This window comes from Gambusia affinis, linkage group LG15 (genome assembly GCF_019740435.1).
Source record: "Gambusia affinis linkage group LG15, SWU_Gaff_1.0, whole genome shotgun sequence".
Lineage (NCBI taxonomy): Eukaryota > Metazoa > Chordata > Actinopteri > Cyprinodontiformes > Poeciliidae > Gambusia > Gambusia affinis.
The window spans coordinates 23,574,147-23,589,995 of NC_057882.1; the positions used below are offsets into that span (position 1 = coordinate 23,574,147).

The following is a 15,849-nucleotide window of genomic DNA, read 5'->3' on the forward strand; positions in this document are numbered from 1 at the left end:
AAGTTGTTTTTATTTTAAGATATTCCATCTTATTTATTTTTTATTTAATTTATCATAAAACAATGTATTTATTGTAATTTTCTTTCACAGTGTTAAAATCAGCATCAGAAAACATTAACTTATTTCTCATGACTTTCTCAGGCAAAAATGCTCTGTTTTGTATAATTTGTCAGTTTTATTATAGATCTTAAAAAAATTTGGAGAAAATGTTTTACAAATTGGCATTTACAGTCTGCAGACACTGATTGTACTTTAGGATAATCAGAGGGAATTGTGCTATATATTCTATTTTAATTTGATGATTGGATTTATATGTATTGGAATAAACTGAATTAAACAAATTTGTAATGAGTTGGATTTGTTTGCTTTGTAAAGTGATTTTTGATTTGAGTGAAATAAACTTAATTGTGCTATATATCTTGCATTGTGTCCTGTTCTTGTGACTTAGGAATAACTGCTAGGCATGAAACAGGAATGCAAAAGTAGGAAAAACATGACATTGCTGGAGGGATTCCCTTCTTCCTTAACCTATTGCACACCGTAACATTTTCAGCCATAAAATCACTTTGTTGGTGATAAAACTATTCATGGTGTTTTAAAATTAGTCAAGGACTTTAATTTGTGTGGACAAGTCTGTATAGGTCATAAATTACTAAGGTAATTTAACAATTGAGGGAGAGAAAACTCAAAATAATATTTTGTATACAAAAAGCAACTAATCTTAATCAGAACTGTATGTACAAGAATGTTGGAATGTTGCATCTCTTTTACTTTATTTGTATGCTGACCTAGCTTTCTGAAAACTAGTCGCTTGTCTTACGCCATTTACTTTGTCCAGAGAATCTGGGCTCTTGGCTGTTGAGAAACGGTTGCTTCCTAGAGATATGGCCTCTTTTGAGGTTTTAAATTTTAACCAATCGCTAATGTTTGCCTATGTAATTCACCAATTCGACACTATGAAGCTTAGCAGAAATTGAAAGTGCTTTAAACAACCAACCGCCACTGCAAAGATAGAAGTGCAGGTGTTACAGAAAAATCTGTGACCCATCATTTTCTGCGACCGCAGGAGGGATATGCAATTATTCTGGTTAGAATAATCTGTGACTGGTATGATTTTAGGTATTTGTGGGTTAAATATTATAAATACACCCAGATTGTTGTGATGAGGTGGTACACCTCTGAAAAGTAGTTGTTTTAAACTCTGACATCATTTACAGGCCTGTACAGTAAAGCCACAGATTATTTTGGCCTGAATAATCTGTGACCAGTGTGATCCATTTCTTAATTAGTTGCCGATTTATTAAATGGCCACAGTTGTTTTACATATTTTAATGACAGCACATAGGGATTCGATTCAATGCAATAGTCATTGTTCAGCCTCAAAAACAAAGTCACATATTTTCTCTGTCAATGCGATGGTAATATAGGAGCCATAAATCTTACAATCTCAGCTCTATCAGTATTTGCACGCTATCGCCCCCTGCGGTCACAGAAAATAATGGGTCACAGATTTTTCTGTAACACCTATTCGAACATGGTGATTACTAATGTTAATTCAGCATTTGGAAGTGCAGCCAACAAGGACTGAACAACTTTGTTCACTTACCCAGCTGCCAATGCTAAAACTTCAGGCAGAGTGCAGAAAGTCCACATCATCTTCCACAACTTTTTCTACAATCTGAGTCAAGGCAAGAAAGCCCAAACTGCTGCAAACGACATTTTCTTTTCAAGCAGAGTTACACAGGAAGCCAATGGTCAGGCAAATGCTGAGTAGCTATTGTATTTCTTTTGCAATTTAATTCATGAAGAGCTCCAGATGGCCTTAATTTAACTTTAAGTCTTCTGTTTGCTAGATTTTGGACATGAATGTTGCTTTTTGATTTTCCAGAACTACAAATACATTTCTGAAAGGTGTTTCTATCTGGATAACAAATAGTTACTTCTGCATTCTACGTTACTCATTCTTTTTGACAAAAAAAAGTTGTCTGTTCTGACTCAGCTGTATCCGTCGCTAAAAAAAAAAGTTGCTTTTTCACTATTATCGCACTTTCATTTTCAAACCACATGAGATTTCTTGGTGAGAAAGATCATAGACAAAGGTTCTTAGTATTCAGGAAAACACCATAGAGCTGCTCTGATTTGTATCTGTACAAATGTCTCTTGCAGCAGTGCAAGATTGATACCCTATTAAAAATATTAAGACAAATAAGAAAACCTGCTGTAGCTTTGTAACAGTTCACTGATTTTACATCCCCTCACTGTCTAATGAGGGTTTTGGCTGCAGAGTGGATTTGCCACACATTGACTACGTGTTAACCTCTTTTTTTCTTCTTGTTTTCTATTTTTCTGTTTTAAAACTAGTCACATTTAAAATATTCAAAATGTAGTGCCTAAATGTAGAGCATTGTTTACAAAAGCATTATCTAGAGATTGGACATTATGGTAAAATTAATGTAAGAAGAAAACAGGTTTTGGCAGCCACCTAGTGGTCAACTTGGCATGTCTGCAACCGTAATGTAATATAAGACTTATAAGTTATTAAATTTGTTAGCTAAAACATTTCCCTGCCCCATTCCACGTTTTGGAACAACCAGATCTCTGATATATGATTCAGTTTTATTATTAAGGAATTTATGTAAGAAAGATAATTTAACCAGGATCAAATTCATGTTTACATATAGGATATTTTAGAAAATATTATTTATTTATTTTGTATTTGTTTTGTGTGAACAATTATTGTTTTGCAGTATTTATTAATTATTAATAACCTTATTTATTCTTTTAACTCTGAATTAAACAAATGTCCATATTATATACAGAAATAAAATAAATTTCATATTATTCACATCTGATGGAGAGCACCTGGTAGTTTCTTTTGGCCACCACAAAAAGGATTTGTTTGGCAGTACTCACAGACTGGTCAATACTCAAGGCAATAAAAAAGTTGCAGGAACCTGCAGAAGAAGAAATATTCTTAAATAATTTTATTTAAAGTTATTTAAATATGTTAATGTTTTGTCCTTCCTTTCTTTAACAAGGAGAGTTAAATAACATCAAACCCTAAAATAATTATACTACTGCCCTCTTTAAGCTCTCGTCAAAACCATACAGATGGGTTGTAAGAAAGATAGATTTTCTGTTTATCAATATGTTTAAAAGAAAAATGGTGAAAAGTTGACTTTGTTTTGCCTGTACTGGACTAAATCAAGACAATCTTTTTTTGTTATGACCAGAGGGAACAATTATATGGTATTTGTCCTCAGAGGCTGTTATGTCTCTTGAAATAGCAATGCAGGAGCGTTTAGAAGTTCAAATGATAACTCAAATATTGATGATTGTGTAAATCATTCAGCCCACAACGAACTTCGGAGGAACCCTCTTCTCTTGTATTGCACTCAGCTAATCGCAGCACTCCAGAAATGCATTTGTGTAAATGCTCTTCTTTGGCTGTGGGGAGCTGGTTCTCTCTCTGAGAGGAACATGTTTCACCACTCTTTTCCCTCCTGCCTGAGACAATGTACCCGTCACTCTGTGACTTGATGCAATGTGAGAGCTACGGAGGAGGCTTGTTCATGATGGGACTCTGTGTGCCATTCAGCTATGTGTATCTATGCTACTGAACCGTGGCTTCCTCATTACTTAATAAAGAGAATCACTCTCCTTTTCAGCATTGCTTTTTATAGAATTGTGAGGGGAAAAAAAATCCTCTTTGTGTATGCTTTTCTACAATAAACAAGACGTTTTTCAAAAATGTCAAAGAACAGGTAAACTCTTAAATCAGTTGAAAGTAAAATAAAGAAAAGTTAAAGTTCTGCGCATGCTTTAGGTCACCGCCGTGTTTGAGAACTTTCGTAAAAAGTAGGCTGATCGCTGCAGAAATGCCTTTTATTGAGAAAAGCTGTGATTCAAAAGTGCTATTATATTAAACCAGCCTATTTATTCCTCATTTAATCCTGCAGCACACTTTAGAGAAACTTTACTTATCTGTTTCCCTGGAGGCAACAAATATGTAATATTGGCTTATTTGGAATGACTGAACGCTTATCTCTTTAAACTGATATGTTGACATTACAAAGCACTATAAACCAGACAGTTGAGACACATTAAATCATATAGTTTGTTCTTCCTGAGCCTATAGAAAAACCCTAAAAAGCAAGCAACCATTTAAGTTTCTCACATTTTGTTACATCAACATACTTTTTGACATATTTTGCTGGGTTTTACAATTGTATAAGCTTTTGTGCATAACTGTAAAGTAGAGGCAAAATAATCTGTGATTTTAAATTTAATGTTCCAGAAATTGTGTTTTTTTTTTATATTCATAATTATAACTCATCATCACTACTGATATATTTTATTATAGACTCCTATTCTTGAATTTGGATGACGTGCTTCATTTGAATCTATTGAGACATTTTGAACATGATTTAAGTATTTTGCATTTTATGTGTTGTGGACAGTTAAACAGCTTTGTAATTATGTTAACTCCAACATTAAATACTTGTTTTTACCTGGCTTGGATTAATGAAACTATATTTTTGTTTATCTTTGTAGCCATAAAAACCCGCTACGTTATTTTCTTTTGCTTAGCATGCTCATATTAATGCACCTTTAATACTATGGTCCATCACATCCTTTATTCCAGGAAACTTCGAGTAGCTTTTGTTTTTTAGCTGATCTGATGTGATGCATAATTTTTAATAGATATTTTCTGCAGCTCACAGCAAGTCCCAAGTAGTCAGTCTTGCAGAGGCATGTAAATCTTTAAAGTGTGAAGGAGCCCATTGTGGATCACTGTTTGCATTTAGGGTGGCTTGATAAATTCATCGTTTTGTTAAGTTCTTCTCCTTGATCTCTACACATGCAGAGGAATATGTGCTCAGAGCTTTCAACCTCTGCTGCTTTCTTTATTGTGTTCCTGGTCGATTAGCCTCGGGGCTGTCTTCAGGGCCTGGGGCCGGTGGGAGCAAACGGGGGAAGGGCGGGTGGCTGCATCTGCTAGGGGACCTTCTTCAGGGGGTCCCACTGTGGCCTGGCTCAGTTTTCATGTCTATCTTCAAAGGCACAACCCGGTGCAGAGAGAGAGAACAGAGAATGGTGAAGAGACAACGACGCTGCTGCTGTTATTTTCCCAAGTGCCTTTAGCAAGCACTACTGGTGGAACAGCATTCTGACACCAGGCTGCTCTAAAGATACCCAAAGTAAACTGAAATATCATTTTATATGTTTGTCAAATTATTTTAAAATTAAAGTTTAACCAAAATAATACACAAAATAACTGTATCCTTTGCCCACACATGCAGTGACCCCATGGATCAGAGATATGCAACAGGAAGGAAGTGATTAACAATAAAACTGCCCACTAGTTTGTGCTGAGCATGAATTAGGAACATAAATAAAACATGCAGAGAAAAAGTCTAATGAATAGGCCTTGGAAATCTAAACAGGCAGGACATTGAATGGGATGATGTCTCTGTTGTGTAGAATTTTGCAGCTTCCTCGTTGCCCCTCATCCTCTCTGTAGCCGATCCTCTGGGCACGGCTGCTGTCACAGGGGTTTAGCTTCACCTTTTTCAAGCCAGCAGAGAAGCACTCACCTTGATGAGACCAACTTAGAAAAGAAAAACTAAACCCAGACCGTCAAATGTAACAGAAATGTCAACATTTGACGTTTGTGTTTTCTTGAATTTTTTTTTCATAATGCATTATCTTTCACAAAAATACATAATTTACTTATCCTCAGATTGCTTTTTTAAAAAAAAACTTTTTATATGTATTTTCTTCCTTCATCTACTTTATCCACTATTTCTCTCCGATCCTCTACTTCTACATTCTCCATGTTCAGTGGCTTAGAAATGTACATGGACTCCTTGAACAAATTCATCACAGCCACAAACTTCAGTAATTCTCACAAAGGGGTTCATAGTAGTGAAACGGAAGGTCACATGGTTTTCAAAATTTTAAGTTTGCCATTCACCTGCATGGTTTTCCTTTATTCTAATTCTATATGAAATTCAGATTAATCAGCTGCTTTCAGGGGACATCCAGTTGTGCATGTGTGCATTTTAATCTCATTTTAGGTAAAGCTTCTCTGTGAATTAAACATGCAAAGCAAAAAGCTTACACTGCACATCATTCTGAACACACCACACCCATGGTGGTGGCAGCATCATGCTGTTGGATGCATTTTTTTCTGCAAGAGCAAGTAAGCTGGTTAGAGGCTGACAATGGGCAGGAATATATATCTATAATTTTTTGTTTTTCCACTTCACATTTCTGCCTTACTTTGTGTTCACCTATTATCCCAGTGAAATGGTTTGAGGCTTGTGGTTGTATCATGAACTAATATGAAAACATTCAGGGTGTAATAATATGTGTGCAACCCACTAAGTGATTACTTTCCACTTTAGTTTAAGGAAGACTTGTTTTGTTTTCTAGTCCTCGCCTTTTTGTGTTTTAGATCTTTTCATCTCTTGTTTTTTCTTAATTTTCTTCTTTCTGCTTTACATCTACATGTCTGACAAGGTTTTGTCCATATACTCTCAAGCAAGGAATTGCACCTGACCAAGTGTGTTATAGGGCAAAATCACGCCACACTGAGTTATTTCTGGCTGGGTTAGTCGTATTTCTCTGGGCACTTTGATAATGGAGAGCATTTGAATAATGAATAGCGTGTATAATACTGTTCTTCAAACTCGCTGAATGAATTAGGCAAGAATACATAAGAGAGGTTTCTGAGGGTATGTTGGAGGAAACGAAACACAAATTTCCTTTTTAGCTCTGCTTAATAAGCAAAGGAGTGGCCAGAACTATGAATACATGTTGACAAACAATTATCTCTTTTTAGCTTCTTTGCAACCATTCTGATTTGGGTGGGCAATTCTTAATAGCAGTTAATGTGTGAAACTTGCTTGAACAAACCCCTAATCTGAGAGGCAGTTTTGTCTCTCTAAAGAGAAGACACAATGACAAATGAATCACTGTGAGATGACTAGTTCTTGATAAAGGTTCAAATAACATGACTGTTGTACACATCACCTAAAAAATGATTTAAACCACCATTCACTTCTTTACACTTTGATTCCAGTGAGCCATGCTTCTTCTTCTTTATAGTTCCTTCAGTTGTCTAAGATTTCTTATGATCTAAGGAGTCTTTTCTTGGAAATTTGCTGATTTTTCATTTATATTTTGCCCAGAATATTATAAAAAATAAGGAAAATGAAAGTGTACACTGTCAGTTCAATATTTTCACCTATGAATATTTAACATTAATTTTTAACTGTACTGTTAAAATTATGTTTTTGAATAAATAGTACAATTCTTTATTTTTTTCTGTGAAATCTAATTAGAAATTTGATTTCTGGTGAGGAATAAATTCATGGCTGAAACCACAGAGTCAGACTGAAAGAGTTACAGTAGTTGGGCCCGTCAGAATGAAGACTTATGAGTCCAGTGAGTCTAGTTTAAAGGGATCTCAAAGGAATTTGAAACTATTCATGCCACTGTTTTGGAAACAGTTTACAAGTGGAGGAGATCCAAACAACTGCCAATACATAGAGGTCTATCTGTCCTGTCTTCCAAAAACCTAAAATACCATGACAGTTTTATCCAGTCAACAAAATTAGATTAGGAATCAATATGTGGATATTTCTTAATAAATAACTGAATGTTTAGTAGGTTCTTCTATTTTTTTCATAACTTTTTATCAATCCTAAATTACCATGTTTGCCAACTTTTCACCTTTTATTAGTGAATAATGGTGAATAACTGCAGTAAGGATGTCAATTTGAATTCATAACCTGGAGCGATGCACTTCTTGATTAGATCTCATGCATGAAGTGAGGTTGTTAATTCCAGTGATTAAAGACTGTATAAAATGACTAGTCCTATTCTTCTTGATGGAAACTACATTAATTCATATTCAGGTGTTTTTTTTCTAAATTAAATTTCTTTTTCAGTTGCTCAATTATTAGTTACTCCAAAATCATTCAATAATGGTACTTTCAGTCTGTTTTCAAAAGGGAATCTCTACAGCGTAACTCAATGTGTGTGGGTGGGTGTGTGTGGGGTGTGTGTGTGTGTGTGTGTGTGTGTGTGTCGGTGCTTCACATGTGAGTATAATCCTGCAGGATGTCTAGGTCCCGTGCTGGTTTAGCTTCTGACGATAACTGAAGGTGACTAAAAGGGAGGTAGCTGTCTTCTTTCGCTGTGGTCACATTCTCATTTGTTGCTACTGGCATCCTATGAATTATTGAGTCTGGAGTGTCGTGGCTCCCACCTCTCCTCTCACATTCCCTCAGTCTACTTGACAGCCACCCTGCGTGGGTGTGTGTGTGGGTGTGTGCGGACGCGTGTGTGTGCGCGCGCTTAGCGTAAAAGTGCATGCATTCTTCAGCAATTAGACGGAGCTTCCATCCTCATTCTGTCAAAAATGTTCTCTGCTGCATGAAAAAATCCAAAGTAAACACAGTTTCTCTTTCGCGCTCTTTCTTCCAATCCACATTTTAATGTTTCACTTTAAATCTGCACCTTGTATTAATTTAAGTAAATTGCAAACTATTTCATTTAATGTGCAAAGCATCAAAGTTTCGCGCAAAAATAAAGTAGAATTTGGCCTCCCGGTGCACCTCGATTATTGCATGAGAAACAGCAATATACCTTTCAGGTTCTGCTGAATAATTGAAGTGCCCTCAGTCGCCACATGCCGCTGACGCTCATAGGCCTTCAGCTCAACTTACCACGTTATGATATCAATGCTGGTAATATGAGGATCAATTATTCACAAGACCAAACCTCACTTTCAGGCCAGAAAACTCTCAGAAACTTTTTATGTCTTAGTTTGCATTTTTATTTTTGACTTAAAAACGCGCATTGAAACGGCCTAACTCATCAAAAGGGGGGAGGATCCAATACAACAATTAAATTTAGGGCTCGTCTCTCCCTTTTGAAAAATCCATTAAACACCATAAATTAGACTGAATTAAATCGCCTCTCACCATCAAAGAGAATATTCATGAGTGCCACAAACGTTTCCGCGTAAAGCTGCAAAGTATCGATCCCATCCAACAACCGGCCCACGGTCTCTCAGGGAAAAATCACACAGCCGCAAGCCAAGACCACTGTGGGAGGATTCCGGCAGAAGCTTCTCAATTTAGCCTCTAATGCATTTATTTATTCATTTTGTTTCTAGAAACATCTGAAGGATGTTTGGTGACCGACTCCACTGGCGGAAATTACTATTTTAAGATATTTTTAATGTGTTATTTTTGCGCATCTTAGTTTTGCTGAGTAGAAACATCTGTGAAAACGAACTTAAAGCGTGCCATGCATCTAGAAAATACATAATAATAATAATAATAATAATAATAATAATAATAATAATAATAATAATAATAATAATAATAATAATAATAATAATAATAATAATAGCCTAAATGCATAGTGCTAAAAATGAATTAAAAGTAGGCTGGTTGTGCACATGCGCCTACAATTTTAATTTATTAAAAATAAGAAAATACAAAGATAAATCTTAAAAATACTTACAGAACAAAAGCCTAATATTAAGAGAGAGAGAGACTATTCTCCCTGTTTCCTCGTCCAACCTGTGGTGCGTCTCATGAGTCGCCCTGGAGTTCTCATTCAAGCCTCTGCTCCCTGTTCGTCCACACTACTTGCTTTTATACACATATATAATTAATATTGCATCGTCATTACTTAATAATTTCAGTCCCAACGCATGAGACAACCCGGTACCACGAGGGCATTTATAATTGAAGGTGCGCTAATTAGAGAGGAAGGGTCCAGGACGCGCACTTGTCGCTCCACGGTGTGAGAATCACTGTGAAAATCAAGGGCCCTCGCTGTGTTTATTTGTTCTGCATGTATCATATACGACAAATGCATATTTAATGCCAGCAGAGTTCTGGGGTCTATAAATAATAGAGCCCCTAAAAACAACCCTCATTTTTTTCTTACACTGTAAACATTTTTTTTGCTATATTCACTGAAAAAAGTTGAGTATTCACCAAAGTTCATTTCTCTTGAAGTAATGCCCAGTACCTACGTCACTATACAATTAAAATACTCACAGTTCAACACTGTATCATATTTACATCGGATCATCTTGCTGTAGATTTATACTAAAGGTGATTTAAAGAACAGTTAAGGGGGATGAGGAGCAGACCCTGCATCGTGAAATTAAAAAGGTTACTGATTTTAGCTTGGAGGGAACATTTTTGATTGATTTTAAGTTTTTTATTCATTTTTTTTACGTAAGCACTAGTTAAACTTCGACAGGGATTACAAAAATCACTTACAGCAGCTTGTATTCTATTTATTCACCAGTTAATTCAGTGGTAGTAGATTTTTACAGGAAAACATTACTCTTAGTTATACAGCACTGATGGTGTAAAACTAAAATACTAACTCATCCTAGTACAAGTGTTAAGTACTTCAATATTTTTTTTACCTAGAGAATTACAATACGTTATATATAATCCGTAGAATTTTTTTCCTCTTCTGTTCAGTGGCTATTTTGGTGGGTTTATTTATTCAGGCGAAAAGAAATTAAGGTTTTGCATCTTTTTGAAGCTGTATTTTTATTTTAGCTGCTCTTGACTAAAATGTCCTTTGACAGGTAAAGTCACTGAGCTATGCTGTTATTCTAAAAATAAACAATTTGCAGTGAATAATCTGCATCTTATCTAATATGCCTTGTTGGAAGGCCTCGGGCCGCAGCATGAGGATCAAAACAACCCATTCATTTAAGAAAACAATGATAATAATAATAGTGAGAATTTTAGAAAATAACCAATAATTTATTCCGTTTAAATTTCACACTTTTTTTTATTCCAAGTGAAATCAAGAGTGAGGAAAATAAATACTTAACAGGTGATAAAAGCCATATAATAAATATCTATACAGCTCACCTGTGATTCTGGAAAACATGTTCACATCAAAATACTAAAATATAGCAGCAGCCACATTGGTTGTGCTCCCTGTAATGACGGTGTCATTTCCATTTCTTAATAATTCAAGACGAACAGAGTGTTATACCTTGTGATGAAGACTCGCTTTTGTGCGTAAATCACGATCACTCACAGTTCACAAAGAGAGCGGCTTCATTCGAAGAATTTAGTGGTTAAAATGTGAAACCATGGAACATTTATATCGTAAAGGCTCCACAGGTGAAGACATGATTGTGTGAGTATTTATGGATATATGAAGTGGAGATCACAGAGTCAGTTTTGTTATTTGTTGTAAGGGGGAAAAAGTCCAGTTGGGCTCCATGGACAAGAAATGTGAGAGTTCAAAATAAAAGCCCTTCGCAGCGTGTGAAGACTACATTATCAATAACATCAAAAATCCCTTTAAAAGAAACAAATATGCCATCTCAACAGCAGAATCCGAAAAAGTGCAACAATGCAAAGTGAGTGACACAAAAATGGGTAAAGTCATTTTTGGAAACGATCCCAGAGATGCTGATGAATCCCTGTTTGTTAGGGCTACTCGGGTTATTATTAATCACTCAATCAAAAATGTAGTAGGCTATTTTATTCATGATGTTGGTGGGAAGAACTCAGTGCACCGCCGAGTACTTCATTCGCTTCTGTTTCTGCCGCTGATTGCAGAACCACACTCGAACCACGTTCTTTTTAAGGTCCAATTTCTCGGCGATGGCCGCGATTTTCTCCGACGAGGGCCGAGGCTGGATGGCGAAGTACGCCTCCAACGAGCGCTTCTCCGGCGCAGCGATGGACGTGCGCTTCCTTTTCCTCTCGCTGCCGTTGAAAAGATCCGGCTTGCTGCTCTTCTCCCGGTGCGCAGCCTCGGCTTCTTCCAGCCAGGCCTGCAGGACCGGCTTGAGGGCGATCATGTTGTTGTGGGACAAGGTGAGGGACTCGAACCTGCAGATAGTGCTCTGGCTGAGCGACCCCACGCCTGGGATCTTGAGGTTAGCCAATGCTGCGCCGACGTCCGCCTGGGTCACTCCGAGCTTAATCCTGCGCTGCTTGAAGCGCTCCGCGAATGCTTCCAACTCCCGTGGATCGGACTCCACGTCGCTGACGCAGGCCATGCCTCCGTGCACGGACAGGGAGTGAGGATGGGCCATGGTGGCCATCGCCTGATGGAGCTGTCCCATGGTCTGCAGGTGGTGGTGCGGGTGCTGGTGGTGGTGCGAGGTCGCAGTCATCCCTGGGGGCTCTGGAGCGCCCATCCCAGACACGGCCAGGCTGGTGGATAGGTGATCCAGGAGGTCCCCAGCCTCCAGGGTCTGTCCCAGGTGGTGATGGTGGTGGTGGTGGTGGGAGATGGGCACGGTGGTGGAGGAGGAAGAGGAAGCTGAGGTGCAGGGGACACTGCTCATGGTATGGTAAGTCACGTCTGGTTTGAACGGGTGGCTCTTGCCTTGAGAGACAATGCTGTCAGCAGCCGCCAGAGCTTCAGCCCGTGCCAGCAGGCTCTCATCAAAGCCTCCGAATATATTGCCCTGCAGCTGCAAGCAAGAGTGCGCATACTGGAGTCAGTGGGGAATTCTGTCAGGCAGCTCTCAGGATCTAAAAAACATTTTCCAAAGGCAAGCAGCGCCGAGGAGAGGAGAGAACCCCTCCTCAAAGCGCAGGTCATAAAAATTAATATGAAAGCAAGAGCATTGCTTGAATAGACATGTGGATGAAAGGGGGGAAAGGGGAGGAGAAGAGAGGGGGCGCAGAGGAAAGAGAGAGAGAGAGAGAGAACAAAGTCCTGTCAAATTAACTTTACAGACATTTCCAGTGTGATATTTTCTCCTCTCCTCTCACCCAGCAGCGCTGGCCCTTCTCTCCCACCCTGACCCGAACGTACCTGCGGGGCCGGCAGACAGACTCTGCGCATGCTCTCCGAGCCTGAGTGCAGGCCGGGATATTTGGGCTCGTGCAGGGCCGGGTGCATGGAGAAGTGTTGCTTGCCGTTCATGGTCATCATCGTCATCCTCCCAGCAGGCCCCTCGCAAGCAGTGTGGCCCCGGACATGAAAAGAGCCGGGAGGAGCGGGCAGCCACGGGAGCCTCCTGTGCTCTCCGTCACCAGACTGAGGCTGTTCACAGCCCCTGCGCCTCCCGGCATCCTCCTCCTCTTCCTCCTCCTCCTCCTCCCTTCCCGACCTCCCTCCTCCTCCTCCCTCCCACCTGCTCCTTTGCTCAACTTACAGGTTGCAACCGTGTGGCCTGTGGACTCAAACATATTGCTGCTCAAAATCACTAATATATTTTATTTCAAAGACTGTTTATAGACGAGATTATGAATATTTTAGTGACGTTTTTTTCTGTTAATATACTGAACATCCTCTTCTGTCAGCATCTATCAGAAAAGGACGATGTAAAATTTGGCGAATCTAATACAGTCTAGTCATTTCAGCACCATGGACAGAGCAGAACAAATCTCGGACATCAAACCATTGAAAAAGTTTCTCAATAAGTTAGAATACCATCAAATAGTTAATTTCTTTCAACAATTCAATTCAAGTAGTTAAAACCCCACTTTATACATATTCACTTCACACAGAGATATAGTTCATGTTTTTTCTTTCTGTTAATTTTAAGGATTAAGTCTAGCAGTTGCTTAAAGCCCAAACTTCAGTTCCAAAAGTTTTTTAACACTGTTTTGTCGGCACTGAAATGTTGTTTTTTTTTTTATGTGCGGTACTGTAACAATTCTTCCTCCGCATTCTTGAACCTCAGTTTTCAAATAAAGTGAAAAAAAAAATTCATCTTAAAAGAGAATCTTGGAGCACTGAGTTCTTTTTCTTCAAGCCCCGATGTGACCCTCCAGGTGTTGTCACTGGTTTAGGTATGGTTGGACACCCGAGAGGCTGCAGCTGCAGCCTTTGTCCTGAAAACATTTGTCTGGGTCTTCAGGATGTCACTTGTGAATCTCAACTAAAATACTGTCTGGCCTTTGTGTCAAATCCTCTCAGGGCTGCAGTTCCATTCCTTGTTTTCCACTCAACTTAACATTAATATGCTGTGATACAAACCCTTATGAAAGGCCAGCTTGTTTTGCAATTACCTTATAGCCCACACCTCCCATTCAGACTTTCAGTGAATGTTTACTGGACAATTGTCATATAAGCAGTTTTCTCTAGCGTAGGCTAAGGGTGGACAAACCCCACATTAGGGCTGCAGTTGAACACCCCTGGTTTCGGCCATGGTGTGTTGGCCTCGTTTCATCCATAATCATTAAAATTAACAAAAAATAAGCCCACAAAACAACAACAGCAAAAAACAACAACAAAAAAAGATTTTTAGATGGCCTTGTACAGCAGGAATGGTAATTCCTTTCAAATCCCAGTTACATCCACTAACTTTATTGTATTTTATTGGGATTTTATGATCAACCATCAAGTAGTGGTAGATGAGTAGGAAGAGGAAGGAAAATAATAAATGGTTTTTAATAGTTTTTACAAGGCAAACACAGGAAGGTGCGGCATGTCTTTATACTCAGCCGTCTTTATTTACAAACTTCTAAAAATTCAGGATAAACAATGGCCTTCAACTGTTACAGGTTTCAAAATACTTTAGACTGGTGCAGAGGTTCAACTTCCACTCTAAACATACAAAACACATCAAATGTTAGAATGTCCCAGTCAAAGTCTAAACCTAAATCTAATACAATAATAAGACTTGAACATGTGGGTTACTCATCCAAACTGACTGACTCAAAAAGTTCTACCGCTGTGTGCAAAGATGTTTGCTGTGGGGGGTAAGAGACTTAATTACCCCACAGCCTGTTCTAAAGACGTATTCACTCAAGATGGCTGAATAAAAAAACATTTTACACTTTTTGGATATTTTTATTTTGGAAAACCATCTTACTAAGAGTAATTGTTGTGCACATTATAATAAATTGTATTGGCAGAGGAACATAAATGTTCATTGTTTAGACTGTGGTGTTGTGTAAGCCTGCACTTTAATGACAAGCCTTGACCCGATGGCCTTGGCCTGGCTCCTCTCGACGTGAATGCTCAGTTCTCTGGAGCTGCTGCTTTACCCGACTTCTCATGTGGCTGCCTGGTTAAAACTCAGAGACCCGGATGGACAGACCGAAAGAGGAGCCATGCGGACAGAGGCCGAGCTGATGACACAGCGGGTCCATCTGATCCTGCCAGCCGCCTCTCCAGTTCCCCAGACTCTGAATAATTCAGCAACACGGTGGCAGGCATCCATTACCATGGTGGCATCTTCTCATTCATTACGCAGATTAAAACAGGCAACCTTTTCTCACCGTGCAAACATATTGCAGCCAAACATAAACCCATTCATACACATGCTTCAGAGAGACACGGTTGTGACAGGGTTTGATAAAGCCTTGATTCTAACTGGAACAATTCACCTTTTTGTCCATATACACACACCACAAAAAGAAAATGCTAAGTTTTGTTTGCCATAAAATCGATCTAATTGTTTGCATGTGCCTTGAACAGAAAAGGAACAAAGTTTGAGTTTATTCATGAGTGGTACAGCTCATTGAGGACATGCACATTCTAGCAATTCTTTTCAGAGTTTGGTAAATTTTGCATCCCTGAGAAGTTACAACTACTTTCTAAAAACATTTTATTGAAATGTAAAATGCAAACTCTGAAAGAAGAGTTAAAAAGAGAAGTTTTATCATTTGTTTTTAAAACTATAGAACCAGCTCTATTCACTGCTAAACAGAGGTCATGGAACAAGTCAAATACCAGTTTCCAAACTATAAGCAGCCACTTTTTTCACAGGCACTGTTAGAAAATAATATTTATAGTACACGTTTTATTTAAAAAAAAATAATTATGTAACTATCTCCTGGAGATGTGGGACTTACAGACAGCAGGGGT

The 15,849-nt window shown here is 38.4% G+C and overlaps 1 protein-coding gene across 1 annotated transcript; it reads right to left on the reverse strand.

Annotated features, from left to right (window-relative positions):
- Window positions 1-11,002: 11,002 nt before the first annotated feature.
- pou4f3 (POU class 4 homeobox 3) lies at window positions 11,003-12,969 on the reverse strand. The gene is made up of 2 exons (XM_044140766.1): window positions 12,844-12,969; window positions 11,003-12,496 (listed from the first exon to the last, which is right to left on the reverse strand). Exons 1-2 carry the CDS (start codon window positions 12,967-12,969, stop codon window positions 11,579-11,581), a joined length of 1,044 nt encoding a protein of 347 aa, XP_043996701.1. The 3' UTR covers window positions 11,003-11,578.
- Window positions 12,970-15,849: the final 2,880 nt, after the last annotated feature.

What these genes read in the sequence shown, in the direction of transcription:
- pou4f3 (XM_044140766.1), bottom strand. Translation starts at nt 12,969, where the DNA reads ATGACGATGATGACCATGAACGGCAAGCAACACTTCTCCATGCACCCG. An exon ending in TCTGTCTGCCGGCCCCGCAG is followed by an intron (nt 12,497 to 12,843) that starts GTACGTTCGGGT and finishes TCTTGCTTGCAG; the next exon opens with CTGCAGGGCAATATATTCGG.